This window comes from Ranitomeya imitator, chromosome 1 (genome assembly GCF_032444005.1).
Source record: "Ranitomeya imitator isolate aRanImi1 chromosome 1, aRanImi1.pri, whole genome shotgun sequence".
Taxonomy (NCBI): domain Eukaryota; kingdom Metazoa; phylum Chordata; class Amphibia; order Anura; family Dendrobatidae; genus Ranitomeya; species Ranitomeya imitator.
This window is the reverse complement of record NC_091282.1, coordinates 1115644771-1115664466: the sequence shown is the minus strand read 5'-3', so window position 1 is coordinate 1115664466 and position 19696 is coordinate 1115644771. Positions and strand designations below refer to the sequence as shown.

Genomic DNA, 19696 nt, shown 5'->3' with positions numbered 1-19696 from the left:
ATTCTCATTCTATTGAATCCCATAATCTAATCTATTTTTAATATACTTTCATTAAAAAGTCCCTATCCTTCCCTAACTACACTATGTAACTGCTTTATTTTTTTTTTTATTACTTCATTTTTGACGCATCATGCTGGGATACTCAAGCGAAGGAAGCATCATCAGCCTAAAGGAACTGTCATCAGTGGTATTGATTACAGCTCTAATGAGCCTGCGTCAGTTGTTAATTTTGGCAGATGCTCAGTAGATTCTTGTCACTGTGCGATGTGCACAATGACAGTGCGCTCTCTTGTCAGCTCTGATCAGAGATAATGAGCCAGCAACAGAGCGCACTGTCAGTTCTCAGTGTAAAGGGATTACACGTTGTGCAGAGACCAGCGACCCTGCAAGTGAGATCACTTGCGGCGGCGCTGTTCTTTGCAAGCTGGGTATTTGTCTTGTTACTTCTGATCAAAATTATAATATTAAATAGAATATTAAAAAGTAGGTTACCGTAGATTATAGCATTAAATTTTTAGGCAATTAGATTGAAAATTGTGATTCAGACCACCCCTTTAACATAAAAGTACAATTTTTATATGCTGTACACTGATCCAGGCTGGGGTTAAGACTAATAAATGTTATTATTATTATTATTATTTATTATTATAGCGCCATTTATTCCATGGCGCTTTACATGTGAGGAGGGGTATACATAATAAAACAAGTACAATAATCTTGAAAAATACAAGTCACAACTGGTACAGGAGGTGAGAGGACCCTGCCCGCGAGGGCTCACAATCTACAAGGGATGGGTGAGGATACAGTAGGTGAGGGTAGAGCTGGCCGTGCAGCGGTTTGGTCAATCGGTGGTTACTGCAGGTTGTAGGCTTGTCGGAAGAGGTGGGTCTTCAGGTTCTTTTTGAAGGTTTCGATGGTAGGCGAGAGTCTGATATGTTGTGGTAGAGCATTCCAGAGTAGGGGGGATGCACGAGAGAAATCTTGTATGCGATTGTGGGAAGAGGAGATAATAGGGGAGTAGAGAAGGAGATCTTGTGAGGATCGGAGGTTGCGTGCAGGAAAGTACCGGGAGACGAGGTCACAGATGTATGGAGGAGACAGGTTGTGGATGGCTTTATATGTCATGGTTAGGCTTTTGTACTGGAGTCTCTGGGTGATGGGGAGCCAGTGCAGGGATTGACAGAGGGGAGAGGCCGGGGAATAGCGGGGGGACAGGTGGATTAGTCGGGCAGCAGAGTTTAGAATAGATTGGAGGGGTGCAAGAGTGTTAGAGGGGAGGCCACAGAGCAGGAGGTTACAGTAGTCAAGGCGGGAGATGATGAGGGCATGGACTAGGGTTTTTGCAGATTCTTGGTTTAGGAATGTGCGGATCCGTGAAATATTTTTGAGTTGGAGGCGGCAGGAAGTGGAAAGGGTTTGGATATGTGGTTTAAAGGAGAGATCAGTGTCAAGGATTACCCCAAGACAGCGGGCTTGTGGGACTGGGGAGAGTGGGCAGCCGTTTACTGTAATGGATAGGTTCGTTGGGGAGATCGCGTGAGATGGGGGAAAGATGATGAATTCTGTTTTGTCCATGTTAAGTTTTAGAAATCTAGTGGAGAAGAAGGATGAAATAGCAGACAGACATTGAGGGATTCTGGTTAGTAGGGAGGTGATATCTGGTCCAGAGATGTAGATCTGTGTGTCGTCAGCATAGAGATGATACTGAAAGCCGTGAGATTCTATGAGCTGTCCCAGGCCAAAGGTGTAGATGGAGAAGAGCAGGGGTCCTAGAACTGAACCTTGCGGGACTCCGACAGATAGGGGGCGAGGTGAGGAGGTGGTGTGTGAGTGGGAGACGCTGAATGTACGGTCAGTTAGGTATGATGAGATCCAGGATAGGGCCAATTCTGTGATGCCAAGGGATGAGAGGGTCTGCAGCAGCAGGGAATGGTCCACTGTGTCAAAGGCAGAGGACAGGTCCAGGAGGAGGAGGACAGAGTAGTGTCGCTTGCTCTTGGCGGTTAATAGGTCATTGGTGACCTTAGTTAGGGCAGTTTCAGTGGAGTGGTGTGACCGGAAGCCTGATTGAAAGCGGTCGAAGAAGGAGCAGGAAGATAGATGGGAGGACAGTTCAATATGGACATGTTGTTCCAGTAGTTTTGAGGCAAAGGGGAGAAGTGATATAGGGCGATAGCTAGATACAGAGGATGGGTCAAGAGAGGGCTTTTTGAGGATAGGTGTGATTGTGGCATGTTTAAAGCTTGAGGGGAAAATGCCAGTTGTTAGTGATAGGTTAAAGAGATGGGTTAGGGTTGGGATGAAGACTGTGGTGAGGTTTGGGATGAAGTGGGATGGGAGTGGGTCAAGTGCACAGGTGGTGAGATGCGATCTTGAGAGTAGAGTGGAGAGTCCGTCTTCTGTAATGGTGGAGAAGTTGGTTTTGGAGGTGGAGGGCTGGGTAGTTGGGAGGAAGGGTTCTGGGGGTTGTTTACTAAAATTGTCTCTGATGTTCTCAATTTTCTGCTTGAAAAATGAGGCAAAGTCTTCAGCTGAGATGAGTGGGGAGGGAGGAGGTGCTGGGGGACGGAGGAGAGAGTTGAAGGTGTTGAATAACTGTTTGGGGTTGTGAGACAGGGAGGATATGAGAGATGAGAAGTAGGTTTGTTTTGCTGTGGCGAGCATGGTTTTGAAAGCAGTGAGGGACTGTTTGAATGCGATGAAGTGCTCGATGGAGTGGGATCTTTTCCATCTGCGCTCAGCAGCTCTGGAAGCTCGCCTCAGTTCTTTTGTCATGCTGGTGTGCCAGGGTTGTCTGTTGATTTTGCGAGCTTTGGTATGTGTGAGAGGGGCAAGAGATTCCAAAGCTGCAGCTATTGTGGTGTTATATAGAGTGGCAGCATCATCCGCATTGTGTAGGGAGCTTATGTCTGTGAGAGGGAGGAGGGATTCAGAGAGTGAGTGAAGATCAAGGTGTTTAAGATTTCTGCGAGGGTGTGAGAGTTTGTGGGGTGGGGGTTGTAGACAAGGAGTGGAAAGGGAAGAGAATGTAAGTAGGTTGTGGTCAGAAAGAGGAAGAGGTGAGTTTGAGAGGTTAGATAGGGAGCAGAGGCGGGTGAGAATGAGGTCCAGTGTGTGACCATCTTTGTGGGTGGCTGTAGAAGACCATTGAGTGAGGCCAAAGGAGGAAGTGAGAGATAGAAGTTTAGTGGAGGAACACATATGTTCCTATATGTGTCACAAATACATATAGGAGAAGTGGACTTTTATGAATATGGTCATCTCCAATGGAGTTATGAAGACTGCCGAATCAGCTCCTCACTTAGGGCAAGCAAATATATTGTAGGCATGGAAAAAGTGTGCAATATTGGCTGCTGGCTAATATTACATTGTTCCTACATAATAATTAGATACGAAAAGGTGGAAAAGCGGGTACACTGATAAGTATATGATTTTAACAAACAGATCTGAAGAATTAAACCTTTTTTTCCTTGGAGCCCAAAGTTTACCATGTATCTCCCCAAAATCCAATCCTACACTCATTAACCCTTATACACCATTACCTGTTAGTTGCAGGTTGTACTCTATACTACACATGTTGTTGGGCTGTTTTTTATTTCATGTGCCATTTGGTATATCTTTATTGCAACCTTGGATTAAAGGGAAGTGTTTATCTTGATAAATCAGATATAGGTTGCAGTCAGACAACTGTATAAATTTGACCGAGATCAAACCTTAATGTACGGACTGGCCGGCAGCTCTCCCGACCGAGCGTGACAACTTCATGTATTGCTATGCAACTGTCTGGAGAGCCACTGGCCAGTCCGAGTATTGTGGTCCGATTTATACGTCCATCTGGCTGCGCCCATACTCTGAGGACTATGTGCCCTACAAGCTAGTGATGCCACTCCTTTCGCTTAATTGTCATATCCAGAAGCACTATTTACTTTTAGATATGAGATTAATCTGCAGGTAAATAGCATTTACATCATTTACATCCTTGTAGCTGGCCTACTGAAGCAGCAGCTAAAGGGAGAAAATGAGGTTGTTATTCTCCCAGCAGCCGACCGCAGAACATGTGTAAACACGACATGAGCTGTTGAGTATAATGACAGCCTATTTGATCAGAAAAGTCTATTACTGATTGTACAGAGCACGCTCTGCTTCTCTAATCAGGTTATTAAACAACAACAGAATAACAAGCATAGTAAAGCATGGATATTGAAAATGTAGAAAACATACTGTGGAAAAGCAAACAGATTTACTTTTCTCCCTGAAGCTGCAAAACTTGTGACTTAATCTGTTATGACTAGAAAAAAGCTTCATTTGCGATGATCATTCAGTCAAGTGTAATATTGGTGAACACGGCCTTGTGATATCTTTCATGAACTGTTTTTTCTTTTTCTCCCGTTTAGAAAAAAGACGCCATCATGGTTCCCTGTAGAGCAGCTTTATCAGCTGCTCGATGTTTACTCAGAAGAAAGATTGTAACGTTAGACAGTCTTGAAGATTCCAAACTATGCCGCTGCCTGTCGACCGTGGACCTCATCGCTCTGGGAGTTGGAAGCACTCTTGGAGCCGGAGTCTATGTTCTTGCCGGAGAAGTGGCAAAGTCAAACTCTGGACCCAGCATTGTCATTTCCTTCCTTATTGCAGCCTTGGCATCTGTCATGGCAGGCCTCTGCTATGCTGAATTCGGAGCCCGGGTGCCAAAAACTGGATCGGCTTACTTGTACACATACGTCACGGTTGGAGAACTCTGGGCATTTATTACAGGCTGGAATCTTATTCTATCTTATGTCATAGGTAAGGCCAATGTTCTAATTTACTGGCTCAGTTTGGCCAGTTGGCAAGCTGATGGGTGTGCGGATTAACCCGCTACAGTATCGCTATCTATCTTGTGGCCTTTCTTACATGGTCGATCACTTATCCATAGTTCCCTGAACGTTGGTTCTAAATCTGACGGAGCAAGGCGAATATAATTATACTTTTTGCTAATTTTGGATTCAGTTTTCAATTTTATTGCAGTATGAAAAACCTGGAGAACCTGGCAGCATGGACTATATACAGTACATGTCGGTATTTTACTGACCTAATAGCCAAACTGGATTTGGCCCAGGGCGTATAACAGCGGGAGAGATAGCACTAAAAGGCTAACCTCAAAAATCAATATCGGATTAAACAAGGATATGTTGTACCCAAATTCAGAGCCATTTTTCTATAGTCCTCTGTAAACTACTGTTGCCTCAATCAACAGTGACAGATAATGATTTTATTGCCCATTGATATCAATGCAGCAAATTCTTGTTTTTAAAAAAGGAATGGGACCTTGTTTTTATATAATAGTTATCTGTAAATCACACTTGGAAGAAGAGATCCCCTGTGGGTAATTTTTTCCCTTTATTTTGCTTCCATCATGGTCAAATATTTGCTAATGTGGAAGATTATCTGCATAGAAATAGACAAAATGGGATTAGCTGCAGCCAGAGACAGCGACACACAAGTTCGGGTCAGACGCGACTTCTCTTATTCTTTATTGTTGGTCTACAAAATATACATAAAACCTTTAACATCCAGGCACAAAACTCAAATTATTCCTGCTTACCTGAGCCCTAAGGCTAGGGTCACATTGCGTTAGTGCAATCCGTTTAGCGCTAGCGCTAGCGGATTGCGCTAACGCAATGTTTTCTATGGGGCTGCGGTCGGGGTCGCGGTAACGTCCCCGCTCTCGCAGATCCCCCATCTGCGAGAGCGGGGAACGGACCGCGGGCGCGCCTCGGACGCTGCAAGCAGCGTCCGCGGCGCGCCAGGAATCACCGGCGCGTCGCTAGCGCGTGCCGAACATGGCACGTGCTAGTGAAGCGCGTTCCCATTAATTTCGCCATGCAACGCTGTCCGTTAAACGCGGTCCCATAACGCAATGGGAACCCAGCCTAAGGCCGGGGTCACACTTGCGAGTGCAATGCGAGAAACTGGCGCAGCAATACCCGGCACTGTCGCCGGCACTCGGGACCAGAGCGTGCGGCTGCATAGAAATACATGCAGCTTCCCTCACCATTCAAGTGGTTTTCTACCAACCACCTGAAAAAGATACAAGTAGAGAATATGTCCTCTCGCCAAAAACGAGTGGAGACCAGCAATTCTCAGTAGCAGAATCTCTAGCACTGACGCCTTGTTCCTCTTGGCTTTCCTGCGCTAACCCAGTAAGGAAGCAGCCCAACATCTGTACTGAGGGCCGCAGAAAAAATCAGCCCGGAAGGGAAGAACAGGCCCCGCTACCAAACCTGCCTATCATTCCAGAAAAATCCAGGCTCGAAAACAGGATTTACCAGAGCCCTTAGCCCTACTTTACAAGCGATATCCAGCTTTACTGGATTCCATAGACCTCACCCATAATTTCCTGGATGATATATGAATGATTATTGCCTAGACGTTTGTCTGGTTTTTAAAAGTTGGCCACAGGAATAGGATTCTTAGCGCTAGATCACACCAATTTAATCAGGGACTACCAATAATCTACTTTCTATAGGACATCACCCTAAGGCTACGTTCCCAAGATGAGCTTTGGTGAGCTTCTAATGTTGCAGAATTTCTTCACCTGTTATTTAAATTAAGTTACTAGTGGTTTTTCATTGCATTTTGTGTGCGTTTTTTTAACATTCGTTTTTATTGCCTTTTTGACCCTGCAGTTTTTGTCTGTTTGGTGTGTCATGCTGCAAATAAAGCTGTTTGTTTTTTATACTTCCTGATATTTGGCTTTGACAAAACTTTATTGATATACTTAGGTACAGATTACATGTGTTTTTGATGTCATGGAAAAGCACTAAAAACACATGTGTGTTTTTTACCTGGAAAATTTCCACATCTAATATAAGTCTATGGGGAAAATCAGCACAGAAAACTTAGCGTAACCGCATGAGAAATTGACATGTTGGGGATTTCAAACACGCCGATCAGTTTACGCTGAATAAAACTAAAACATCAAGGGCATGATATTTCTAGAAATCCCATACACTTTGCTGGAGCTGAAAGATGCTGTGTTTCTGACGCAGCAAAAATAAACGGCCTCAAAACCGCACCAAAAGCTCATTGTGGGAACGTAGCCTTCATTGTGGGAACGTTACCTCTTCGAAACCCCCCACCATCCCAATCATTTTTATTCTTAAAGGGTTTATCCAGGACGAAAAACTAAAAATGTGCCTAAACACTGACAAGCAGGTAGTTACTACCTACCTGCCTGTTGTGCACAGCGCCGCTCTTCCCCGACACATAGGCTCCTGCCAGCAATTCAGCTGCCTCTGCTGACATCATATTGACAGAGTGGAGGCTTTTTTCCGCTCCGCTTTATGGACAGGGTGGGACTGCCGACATCATTCTGATTGACAGCCGCATTCCTGTTGTCTAACCGTGATAGCTGTCTGTCAATCAGAATGACGTCGGAAGTCCCGCCGCGTTGCGTCAGCAGAGGTACCTGTGTCCCCGGTAGGAGGGGTCTGTGACTGCTCTGTGGTGGGGAAGAATGGCGCCATGCACAACAGGCAGGTAGGTAGCAACTACCTGCCTGTTAGTGCCTAGGCCCATTTTTTTGGCTTTTCATGAAGTCCAGGACATATTTTTTTAAAGGAAAGCTGTCATTAGAAAATTACCTATTGATTACATTATTTGTTTTCTATTTTTAATTTTTGCCATTTTTTTACATAGCACAATCTGAATTACAAGTAAAAAATTAAAACTCTTGAAATGTTCACATCGGCCACTAGGGCTTTTTTAGACTTTAACCTCCTGTTGTTTCAGGAAATAAAACATATGCATGGCCACAATGCTGAGCCTTCCTTTTGTATTGAAGTGTCTAATCAGCGTGTGCAAACAACATTGTAAAGGGAAAGGGAGGAGGTGAGTTGTGAAATCACCTTTTGTGACTGGTGAATGCTTTCCTATCAGCTGTATATAGGGGCTGCCACAGTAATCCTGCCTCTACTGATGAGAACTCAAAATGCTCCCTAAAAGGACAGGAAATTAGAATATAAAACTGCCCTAGTGGCCAGAGTAAAAATTACAGAATTACTATTTTTATTTTTTTAACAGATTTGCAACATTTTTTTTTAAAATACATGTAGAACAAAAAACTGGTTTAAACAATAGGTAATTTTCTGATGATATGCTTTCTTTAAAGTCCATTCATACATTTTCATTTTTCAATCATTGAACAAAATATTGGTAGCTTTAAAAATTGTGGTCTAGAACCCAATCAATGAACAATCCTCACATCCATTGGAATGGAAATTGCCCGAGGCAGCGATGTTGTGTGTAGATGTTGGGGCAATATCATATTATGCCTCAAATAACAATCATTCTTACTGAGCCGTAATCAATAATTATGTTTCATCTTCTTCATACGCACTGGGTCATTTATCTTAGTAGCAATAGTGTTTATAAGTGGCCAATGGGAATGGGCCTTTATGTTTATAGCCAGTTGTCAAGATGTATCTGTATAAAGAATTGCTCAGGCTTTACAAGGTGCACGGGGAAAAAAAATCCAGATAAAAATGAAATACTTGAACTAAGGTTTGTAACTCCCTTAATTGGGAAATAGAATAAAGCTCCTCTCTTGTCCTGGAGTCCAGCATGGTATTTCTCATCTAGGGTGGACATGAAGACATACACACAGTATATATTGTTTTATGATATGTGTCAATGTTAGATGTTTCCAAATGTCAGGTTACCTGGAGCAGCCAGTGCCAGGCAGCAGCTGCCAAGGCAAACAGGATCATGGGGTGCATTAAAAGAGGTCTGGATACACATGATGAGAGCATTATACTGCCTCTGTACAAATCCCTAGTTAGACCGCACATGGAGTACTGTGTCCAGTTTTGGGCACCGGTGCTCAGGAAGGATATAATGGAACTAGAGAGAGTACAAAGGAGGGCAACAAAATTAATAATGGGGATGGGAGAACTACAATACCTAGATAGATTAGCAAAATTAGGATTATTTAGTCTAGAAAAAAGACGACTGAGGGGCGATCTAATAACCATGTATAAGTATATAAGGGGACAATACAAATATCTCGCTGAGGATTTGTTTATACCAAGGAAGGTGACGGGCACAAGGGGGCATTCTTTGCGTCTGGAGGAGAGAAGGTTTTTCCACCAACATAGAAGAGGATTCTTTACTGTTAGGGCAGTGAGAATCTGGAATTGCTTGCCTGAGGAGGTGGTGATGGCGAACTCAGTCGAGGGGTTCAAGAGAGGCCTGGATGTCTTCCTGGAGCAGAACAATATTGTATCATACAATTATTAGGTTCTGTAGAAGGACGTAAATCTGGGGATTTATTATGATGGAATATAGGCTGAACTGGATGGACAAATGTCTTTTTTCGGCCTTACTAACTATGTTACTATGTTACTATGTTATGTATTTGTCATACATTAGAGTTATATTGCAGGATAGAAAAAGACAAATATCAAAATTACATCAAGGTCACATGTGCTCTAGAAGATCATGGACATCTCATGGTGACAGCTCTTTGAGAAGTCCAAAGGATTCCCTAATTAAAGGGAACCAAATGCTATTAACCTGCAGGCTTAGGGTTAATCTGCAGGTTAAAGGAGTTTTCAATCCTTAGGGCACAAGTCGTCGGTCACTTTATGTGACTGCAGACTTGTGAATACTCACAGCGCATGGACAACAGAAATTTGCATTCTTCTGGCCACATGCCGACTAGACGTGTCTGGCCTCGCTCGATATGCTTGCATTGAGCAAACCACGCACATCTAGTCGGCATGTGACCGTGTGTGTGAAAATCTCATACTTGCAGTCATGTGCTCCCTGCTCCTGGCGCCGGCACCGGACAATTCTCACAGCGCAGTTTCACAAGTCTACATATAGTGACAGACAACTTGTATTCTAACCCCTTTAATACAGCCACCTTACAGAATGCAAGGAGGAAATGAGTTACCGAGCGAGCTGTCAATCAAAGTGCCAGGGCATGCCTACCGCTGCTTCTCTGCAGCACCTCTATGATTGAAAGCAAGCAGCTACTGGGAGAAAATAAGTTCATTTTCTACCAGCAGCCGCACTTTTAGTACGGCGGCCAAGCAACATTGGAACTCTATTAACATGGCGTTTAATCCCATATCTGCAGGTTAATAGCGTTTGTGGACATGACAGGTTTCCTTTGAGAATTACAAAGAGAAACTCTCATTTCCATAGTAGTTAACAAGGAATCATCTGTTAATGCTGTGTCTCTGCAGGTACCTCCAGTGTGGCACGGGCATGGAGCGGTACATTTGATGAACTTCTAGGGAAGCAGATTGGTCAGTTTTTTAGAACTTATTTCAGGATGAATTCGCCTGGTCTGGCTGAATACCCGGACTTTTTTGCAGTTTGTCTTATATTGCTTTTATCAGGTAAGAATCTGAAGTTAATGTGTACTGTAACTGTATGGGGATGAGTGTCCTGTGTATTCTGAAGGGGCTACATTGCATACATTGCTGCCTGCAGATGTGTAGGTAATCTATATATTTATTTTTGGTTGTTTTTTAGAGTGTTTTCTATGACATTTCTTTTTTTAAATAACGACTTTTTTTGGATACTTTATGTTTTTGATAACATGTTGCATTTTTGTGCAAATCATAGTTTGCCTTTTTACATGTGTTGTATGTGCAGCAGATTGGTGGGTGACTGGGTCCTGAACTCCCACCGACTGAATAACAGACTGCTCAGAAGTGCTCACTTTAGCAAGTGGTCTAAATAACCTTATGAAAGTGTGGGTCCATATTAACAGGAATGCATGTGAATTACAGCAATATATCTGTTTGTAAAACATATGGATTTACTCTATCTCCATTACATGGATATGATAATACTACAGTGGAAGCTGTTTAGTGATTTGATGCTATTAATCAGAAAAACTACCTATTGTTTAAAGCAGGTTTTTGTGGTAGATGTATTTTCTTTGAATTTTTGGCATTTTTTCCATTACCCAGTCTATATGAAAAATTAACAATTTAAATCTTACAATTTTCACAGTGGCCACTGGGGCTGTTATAGACTTTAACTTCCTGCTGTTTCAAGAAACAACACATGTATATTAGCCACAATGAACAGGCTCTGACCTGATCTTTTGCACTGAAGCATCTAATGAGCGTGCGCGAAGGTCATTGTGAAGTGTGAGGGATCAGGCTCAGCTTTGATATCACCAATTATGATTGGTAGATGTGGTGTTATTAACTGTGTATAGCGGTGTTACCTATCATTGTAATCATGCCTCTGCTGATAAGGAGTCTGCTGAAAACTCTTCCCGAAAGGACAGAAAGTATGAGTCTAAAAAAGTCCCAATGGCCAGTGTGAAAATTGAGAGATTACTAATCTCGTTTTTTATGAAGATAATAAAGATCATGATATTAAAATATTGATTATTTTTAAATACATATAACACAAAAACCTGATTTAAACAGCAGGTAATTTTCTCTTGATAGCTTCCCTTTAAAAACAAGTTTATCTTTGAAAATCTCTGCCAAAAGTCCTTGTTATACAATATACATTGTTTATATATTTTTTTTGTACTTTGTCCTTATTTTCCATGCAGTGATCCTGACACTGACTGATTTCACAACTGATTGAATCTTAGCCCACGCACTTTTCTGGATTATCTGTAGGTGCAAATAGCTAAATAACATCTATACATTAAAACCAAACAGGAAAAAGAGTGGTAATTCCATGGAGGCAGCCACAGGGTGAAGACAAGGGTGTATGTTCTCTGGATCTTTATTCATCCATACAACGCGTTTTAAAGTCGGGTTAACTCCTATCAGGTATGAAATAGGCAAACTTCGAAAGGCGTTGTATGAATGAATAACGATCCAGAACATACACCCTTGTGTTTTCTCTGTGGCAGCGCCTGGAAGTTACCATTTTATCCTATTTTGGTTGAATATGTTCTTCCCATCGGTGTGCGGGTCAGCGGTTGGAGCAGCAGCCCTTTATTCTTACAAGTACAGAGTTGTGCCAGGTCACAACCCAGACAGACGAGTGTATACAATCCTTTGCTCTCTGTGTCTTATATCGAGGGTAACACACTTGGAAAGAGATTGTCCAGACTTATGATATGTCATTAATATTAAATAACTGGGGGTCCAACACCCGTCATTCCCACCAATCACCTGAAAATTGAAAATATGTTGCCAGCGTTACCTAAAAAATTAATGATTTATTGGAAATCCTGTATCGCCCTCACTGCACTGACTTTCTTCACCGACCAGCTGTTTTCAGCTTTGTGGGCAGTCGGAGAATGCGTATATGGCGTACATCTTCACCTGATGTGTAGTGGCCGCTGCATGGAATTGCAGAATGGCCGCTATTCAATAGAATAGCAACAGCACTGCAGGAACTGGTGGCGGTCACTACACAATGAAGGGAGCAGCACTTTGCAGCTTTATTCCATGTGTTTAAATCCCGTGGCCACCAGAGCAAATAACAACTGATCAGTGGGAAAGCCACAGGTCGGACCCACATAGATCCAATAATTATGACCTATCGTTGGTATTGTCATCAATTTGTTATGCCCAGACAGCTCCTTTAAAGGGAACCTGTCACCCCCAAAATCGAAGATGAGCTAAGACCACCGGCATCAGGGGCTTATCTACAGCATTCTGTAATGCTGTAGATAAGCCCACGATGTATCCTGAAATATAAGAAAAACAGGTTATATTATACTCACCCAGGGGCGGTCCGCTTCTGTCCAGTCTGATGGGCGTCGCGGTCCGATCCGGGGCCGATCCGAGGCCTCCCATCTTATTACGATGACATCCTCTTCTTGCATTCACGCTGCGGCTCCCGCGCCGTCTGCCCTGTTTTGTCTGCCCTGTTGTACTGCGTCGGAGCCGCAGCGTGAAGACAAGAAGAGGACGCCATCGTAAGAAGATGGGAAGCCCCGGACCAGACCGCAACACCCATCGGACAGGACAGCAGCGGGACCGCCCCTGGGTGAGTATAATCTAACCTTTTTTTCTCATCTTTCAGGATACATCGGGGGCTTATCTACAGCATTACAGAATACTATAGATTAGCCCCTGATGCCAGTGGGCTTAGCTCATCTTCGATTTTGGGGGTGACAGGTTCCCTTTAAGCTAATAGATGGTAGTGCCTAATTTAAAACCTTTAACAATTAGATGACAAAAAAGTGTCTACGAAGAGCATATCTCCATGTGAAGTCTTGTATTGACAGCACGTTGATTTAAGAAATACATCTTGTAATACTTCACTTTTCCTGTGTGGGTGCTACAGGCAAATGAACACTTGTTTTTACCTAAAGCAAAGAAAGAAAGAACAAACAAGCAAACATAATATTTAGAATATACACAATCGCATAAAAAATATTAGATCACATGCAATTTGGAGAGGGAATATGCAGCTACTCAAAGTTTCTTGTAGTTTTAAACCATCTACTGGAAAAACTTCTGTACACACTGCATTAATAATGTATACTGTGGCGTAACTAAAATCCAATGGGGCCTGGTGCAAAATATGGATTGGACCCCCACCTGGATAGTGATCAGATATATGGGCCCTCCTATAAAACATTCGTATTCATCTCTCCATGTAATGAAGCGCCCCATCCTGTAAAAATGTTCCATCTTGGCCCTTTCCTGGAATAATGCCCCAACGTTGGTCCACTTCCTGTGATAATGTCCCCAGTCACGATCAACTTCCAGTAGTACTGTCCTCCATCCTGGGCTCTTTCCTGTTATTGTATCCTCCATCCTGGGCTCTTTCCTGTTATTGTATCCTCCATCCTGGGCTCTTTCCTGTTATTGTGTCCTCCATCCTGGGCTCTTTCCTGTTATTGTATCCTCCATCCTGGGCTCTTTCCTGTTATTGTGTCCTCCATCCTGGGCTCTTTCCTGTTATTGTGTCCTCCATCCTGGGCTCTTTCCAGTTATTGTGTCCTCCATCCTGAGCTTTTTCCTGTTATTGTGTCCTCCATACTGGGCTCTTTCCTATTATTGTGTCCTCCATCCTGGGCTCTTTCCTATTATTGTGTCCTCCATCCTGGGCTCTTTCCTGTTATTGTGTCCTCCATCCTGGGCTTTTTCCTGTTATTGTGTTCTCCATCCTGGGCTCTTTCCTATTATTGTGTCCTCCATCCTGGGCTCTTTCCTGTTATTGTGTCCTCCATCCTGGGCTTTTTCCTGTTATTGTGTCCTCCATACTGGGCTCTTTCCTGTTATTGTGTCCTCCATCCTGGGTTCTTTCCTGTTATTGTGTCCTCCATCCTGGGCTCTTTCCTGTTATTGTGTCCTCCATCCTGGGCTCTTTCCTGTTATTCTGTCCTCCATCCTGAGCTTTTTCCTGTTATTGTGTCCTCCATCATGGGCTCTTTCCTATTATTGTGTCCTCCATCCTGGGCTTTTTCCTGTTATTGTGTTCTCCATCCTGGGCTCTTTCCTATTATTGTGTCCTCCATCCTGGGCTCTTTCCTGTTATAGTGTCCTCCATCCTGGGCTCTTTCCTGTTATTGTGTCCTCCATCCTGGGCTCTTTCCTATTATTGTGTCCTCCATCCAGGGCTCTTTCCTGTTATTGTGTCCTCCATCCTGGACTCTTTCCTGTTATTGTGTCCTCCATCCTGGGCTCTTTCCTATTATTGTGTCCTCCATCCTGGGCTTTTTCCTGTTATTGTGTCCTCCATCCTGGGCTCTTTCCTATTATTGTGTCCTCCATCCTGGGCTCTTTCTTGTTATTGTGTCCTCCATCCTGGGCTTTTTCCTGTTATTGTGTTCTCCATCCTGGGCTCTTTCCTATTACTGTGTCCTCCATCCTGGGCTCTTTCCTGTTATTGTGTCCTCCATACTGGGCTCTTTCCTGTTATTGTGTCCTCCATCCTGGGTTCTTTCCTGTTATTGTGTCCTCCACCCTGGGCTCTTTCCTGTTATATTGTGTCCTCCATCCTGGGCTCTTTCCTGTTATTCTGTCCTCCATCCCGGGTTCTTTCCTGTTATATTGTTCTCCATCCTGAGCTTTTTCCTGTTATTATATCCCCCATCCTGGGCTCTTTCCTATTATTGTGTCCTCCATCCTGGGCTCTTTCCTGTTATTGTGTTCTCCATCCTGGGCTCTTTTCTGTTATTGTGTCCTCCATCCTGGGCTTTTTCCTGTTATTGTGTCCTCCATACTGGGCTCTTTCCTGTTATTGTGTCCTCCATCCTGAGCTCTTTCCTGTTATTGTGTCCTCCATCCTGGGCTCTTTCCTGTTATTGTGTCCTCCATCCTGGGCTTTTTTCTGTTATTGTGTCCTCCATACTGGGCTCTTTCCTGTTATTGTGTCCTCCATCCTGGGCTCTTTCCTGTTATTGTGTCCTCCATCCTGGGCTCTTTCCTGTTATTCTGTCCTCCATCCCGGGCTCTTTCCTGTTATATTGTTCTCCATCCTGGGCTATTTCCTGTTATTTTATCCTCCATCCTGGGCTCTTTCCTGTTATTGTGTCCTCCATCCTGGGCTCTTTCCTGTCATTATGTCCTCCATCCTGGGCTCTTTCCTGTCATTATAGCCTCCATCCTGGGCTCTTTCCTTTCATTATAGCCTCCATCCTGGGCTCTTTCCTTTTATTATAGCTTCCATCCTGGGCTCTGTCCTGTTATTGTGTCCTCCATCCTGGGCTCTTTCCTATTATTGTGTCCTCCATTCTGGGTTCCTTCTGCAACAATGTTCTGTGTTCTGCCGCTCTTTTCTTAATTTAAAAAAGAAAGAAATAATTCTTATTTTCCCCTGCTCCCACGACATGTGGTGTCCTCTTCCATCGCCAGAGTAGAGGCTGGAAGCTGACTTTGGTGTCTCCGTCATGGGCAGCGCATGACTTCACTGCCATGTACTGCCCATGATGAACACGTCATGTCACATGTCAGCTGCCGGACACTGATCAGCCAGTGGCATGTATCGAGATGCAGGGATCCGGTGGGTTTCTGTGCCGTAATACTTTTCAGATGAATGTACATCCATCCAACCGAAATAGGCAGTGGTGTCAAGGGCCTCCCTTCTTCATGGGCTGTGGTGTGGTGCACCCGCTGTGATCACAATTGTTACACCCCCAACTGTATATATAGAAATATCTGAGATTATCTATTTTGCTTCTGTAACCTATGCTTCTAAAGTCTAAGTGAACGTTTTATAGCTCTTTCCCCATAATTTGTTTTGCATGATGTATAAATTCAACAGATTTGTAGCACATGATCTTATGAAGTTAGTTCTCATGGTCACTCTGATGCCATAATCTCCTCGTAATGAGGAGTGTGATTATGTTTAAATATTAATTTCCCAGAGATTACAGTGTCTTTGTCAGTATACTCAAGAAAGTCCGCTAACCCAGCAGAGCTGATTTTATGGGGAGATACAGAAGATTTTAGTCTAAAGGAGAATTTCCCCAACAGCTATGTAATGTGTGTGACCGGGATCACTCACCCATGTACTTATCGCTACATTATCTGACTCTATGCATGTGATGTCTATAAGTGTGGGAATATTTATTATTGCTACAATTATTAGTAAACTCTAGATGTGTCCTCTCTAAAGATATACATATTTCTGTCCATTCTTCTGTTGTTAGGGTTATTATCATTTGGAGTGAAAGAATCCGCCTGGGTGAATAAGGTGTTCACGGCAGTCAACGTGTTGGTCCTCTTGTTTGTCATGATTGCTGGATTTGTGAAAGGAGATGTGCAAAACTGGAAAATATCAGAGTCCTTTCTCCAGAATATCTCAGCGCCGCCTGGGTAAGACATTTAGCAATGGATACACGGATCTCTGGTGCTGACGACTGTTCTTACTCTTAGTAAGGGCAGGTGCAGATGGACATTTTCTCTCCATCCAAGAAGAAGGTTCTTTTCATGCTAATCAGACTCTGATCAGAGTGCAGTCAGAGTGAGATTCAATTTTCTCAGAGATGGAGAGGAAAAAAAAAGTTTCTTCTCCTTCTCCAATACAGGTCCTTCTCAAAAAATTAGCATATAGTGTTAAATTTCATTATTTACCATAATGTAATGATTACAATTAAACTTTCATATATTATAGATTCATTATCCACCAACTGAAATTTGTCACGTCTTTTATTGTTTTAATACTGATGATTTTGGCATACAACTCCTGATAACCCAAAAAACCTGTCTCAATAAATTAGCATATCAAGAAAAGGTTCTCTAAACGACCTATTACCCTAATCTTCTGAATCAACTAATTAACTCTAAACACATGCAAAAGATACCTGAGGCTTTTATAAACTCCCTGCCTGGTTCATTACTCAAAACCCCCATCATGGGTAAGACTAGCGACCTGACAGATGTCAAGAAGGCCATCATTGACACCCTCAAGCAAGAGGGTAAGACCCAGAAAGAAATTTCTCAACAAATAGGCTGTTCCCAGAGTGCTGTATCAAGGCACCTCAATGGTAAGTCTGTTGGAAGGAAACAATGTGGCAGAAAACGCTGTACAACGAGAAGAGGAGACCGGACCCTTAGGAAGATTGTGGAGAAGGACCGATTCCAGACCTTGGGGAACCTGAGGAAGCAGTGGACTGAGTCTGGTGTGGAAACATCCAGAGCCACCGTGCACAGGCGTGTGCAGGAAATGGGCTACAGGTGCCGAAATGGGCTACAGAGAAGCAGCACTGGACTGTTGCTAAGTGGTCCCAAGTACTTTTTTCTGATGAAAGCAAATTTTGCATGTCATTCGGAAATCAAGGTGCCAGAGTCTGGAGGAAGACTGGGGAGAAGGAAATGCCAAAATGCCTGAAGTCCAGTGTCAAGTACCCACAGTCAGTGATGGTGTGGGGTGCCATGTCAGCTGCTGGTGTTGGTCCACTGTGTTTCATCAAGGGCAGGGTCAATGCAGCTAGCTATCAGGAGATTTTGGAGCACTTCATGCTTCCATCGGCTGAAATGCTTTATGGAGATGAAGATTTCATTTTTCAGCACGACCTGGCACCTGCTCACAGTGCCAAAACCACTGGTAAATGGTTTACTGACCATGGTATTACTGTGCTCAATTGGCCTGCCAACTCTCCTGACCTGAACCCCATAGAGAATCTGTGGGATATTGTGAAGACAAAGTTGAGAGACGCAAGACCCAACACTCTGGATGAGCTTAAGGCCGCTATTGAAGCATCCTGGGCCTCCATAACATCTCAGCAGTGTCACAGGCTGATTGCCTCTGTAAGAGGGTGAACTGTAGTCCCACTGAGAGGGCACTAGGACCCTGTGGTTTTTGCCTGTTGCAGCAGAGGACAGACCTCCCAGAGACAATGTGTGCTGCGGGGTGGGGTCTAGTGTCTCGAGTGTAAAGTGAAAGTGAGAAGTGAGAGCTGAGAGAGAAAAGGCGGGAAGAAAAGGAGAAGCTGCTGTGAGATCTTAAAAAGAGACTGTGTGGATTTACTGCAAGTGTTTTTGGAGGAAAAGAAGCTTTTGAGAGACTTTTTGTTGCTAACGTTCCCCTGGAGAAGAGCTAACCTTTTGTTTAACTCTGTGAGAGACTTGTGTGGCTAACGTTCCCCTGGAGAAGAGCTAACCTTTTGTTTAACTCTGTGAGAGACTTGTGTTGCTAACGTTTCCTGGAGAGGAGCTAACCCTTTATCTAAGTAAAGACGGAGACTTTGCTAAGAACCCAGTACGAATTTGGAAGTCTGTGGATTCCCTGTGCATTGAGTGGAGGAACAAGTCTGGACAGACTGCTGATACAGAGACGGACGGATTGTCGTGGAAGCATTCCTAGGAGCTACAGAAGCAGAGACTACATCGTGAGACCACTAACTAAGTCCCCGGCGTTTGGGCTCGGCATCGGCCGACAAGACAAGAGGAGCTTGCTGTAACTTATTGGCGCTGAAGATAAGGATTGGCTGCAGCCTGTGCGGATTCCTGCCTGAGAGGAAATCCATTTCAGGATACGGTACCATAGTTATAGATACCCGGGTATCTCTGCTCAGAGTGTAAAATTGTTACTTTAGAGGTGTATCTTATATTAGAGTTGTGTAAGTTATACTCAATGTGCCATTCCAGGGGCTCCTTTAATAACACTACATTCAATTTACACTTGTTCCTGTTTTTAGTTGCCTGTTAGGTAAATTTCTTACTAGTCTGTTGAAGTACACAGTTCTCAGGAGACCTTGGAGTGGCACAGTGATTTCAGCTGCTGCTGAATTAGTGTATCTTTGGGGTGCATCTGCCTTAATATTCTCCATATTACCTTGATTAATTTGCCTTTGAGTAAATACCGTTGGAGATTTCTGCCTTGGTCTTGGTTTGTGACTCACTGGATCTTATTCGGACCTCTGGTCATTACATTTTTGGCGTAGTCGGCAGGATCCAGTGTTTGTCATGGACGGAGGCGAGGGTGGAAATGACCCCGCTGTATCCGCATCCTCCTCGGGGGTTGGGGTTCCCCTGGCAGCCGCTGCGACTCCGGGAGGGTATGTGCCTGTAGGAGCTTTACTTCAGCACATGCCGAAATACGATGGGCGCAATATGGCGTTGCAAGATTGGGCTGAGAGAATCCGGAGTATTCTGCGCATGTGTAATTTGACCCCCGCGTTACGCGCTGAGCTGGCATTAAATGCACTGGAGGGTGATATTAGGCGTATGGTGATGGTGCGCCCAGAATCAGAGAGGGATACATTAGAAAAGATTTTGGAACTGTTAGAGGGGAGTTTGGGGGGCCGAGCGCGTGTGGCCCA

At 43.8% G+C, this 19696-nt stretch overlaps 1 protein-coding gene across 5 annotated transcripts in view; it reads left to right on the top strand.

The window, feature by feature from the left end:
- The window catches only part of SLC7A2 (solute carrier family 7 member 2), a 155736-nt gene that overhangs the window by 76018 nt on the left and 60022 nt on the right, over positions 1–19696 (top strand). For all 5 annotated transcript variants that reach the window (XM_069744398.1, XM_069744401.1, XM_069744402.1 and 2 more), the window contains exons 2-4: positions 4395–4785; positions 10233–10388; positions 16583–16748. In XM_069744398.1, coding sequence (XP_069600499.1) covers positions 4410–4785; positions 10233–10388; positions 16583–16748 — 698 coding nt within the window. In that variant the 5' untranslated portion in view covers positions 4395–4409. The remainder of the gene's footprint in view (positions 1–4394; positions 4786–10232; positions 10389–16582; positions 16749–19696) is intronic.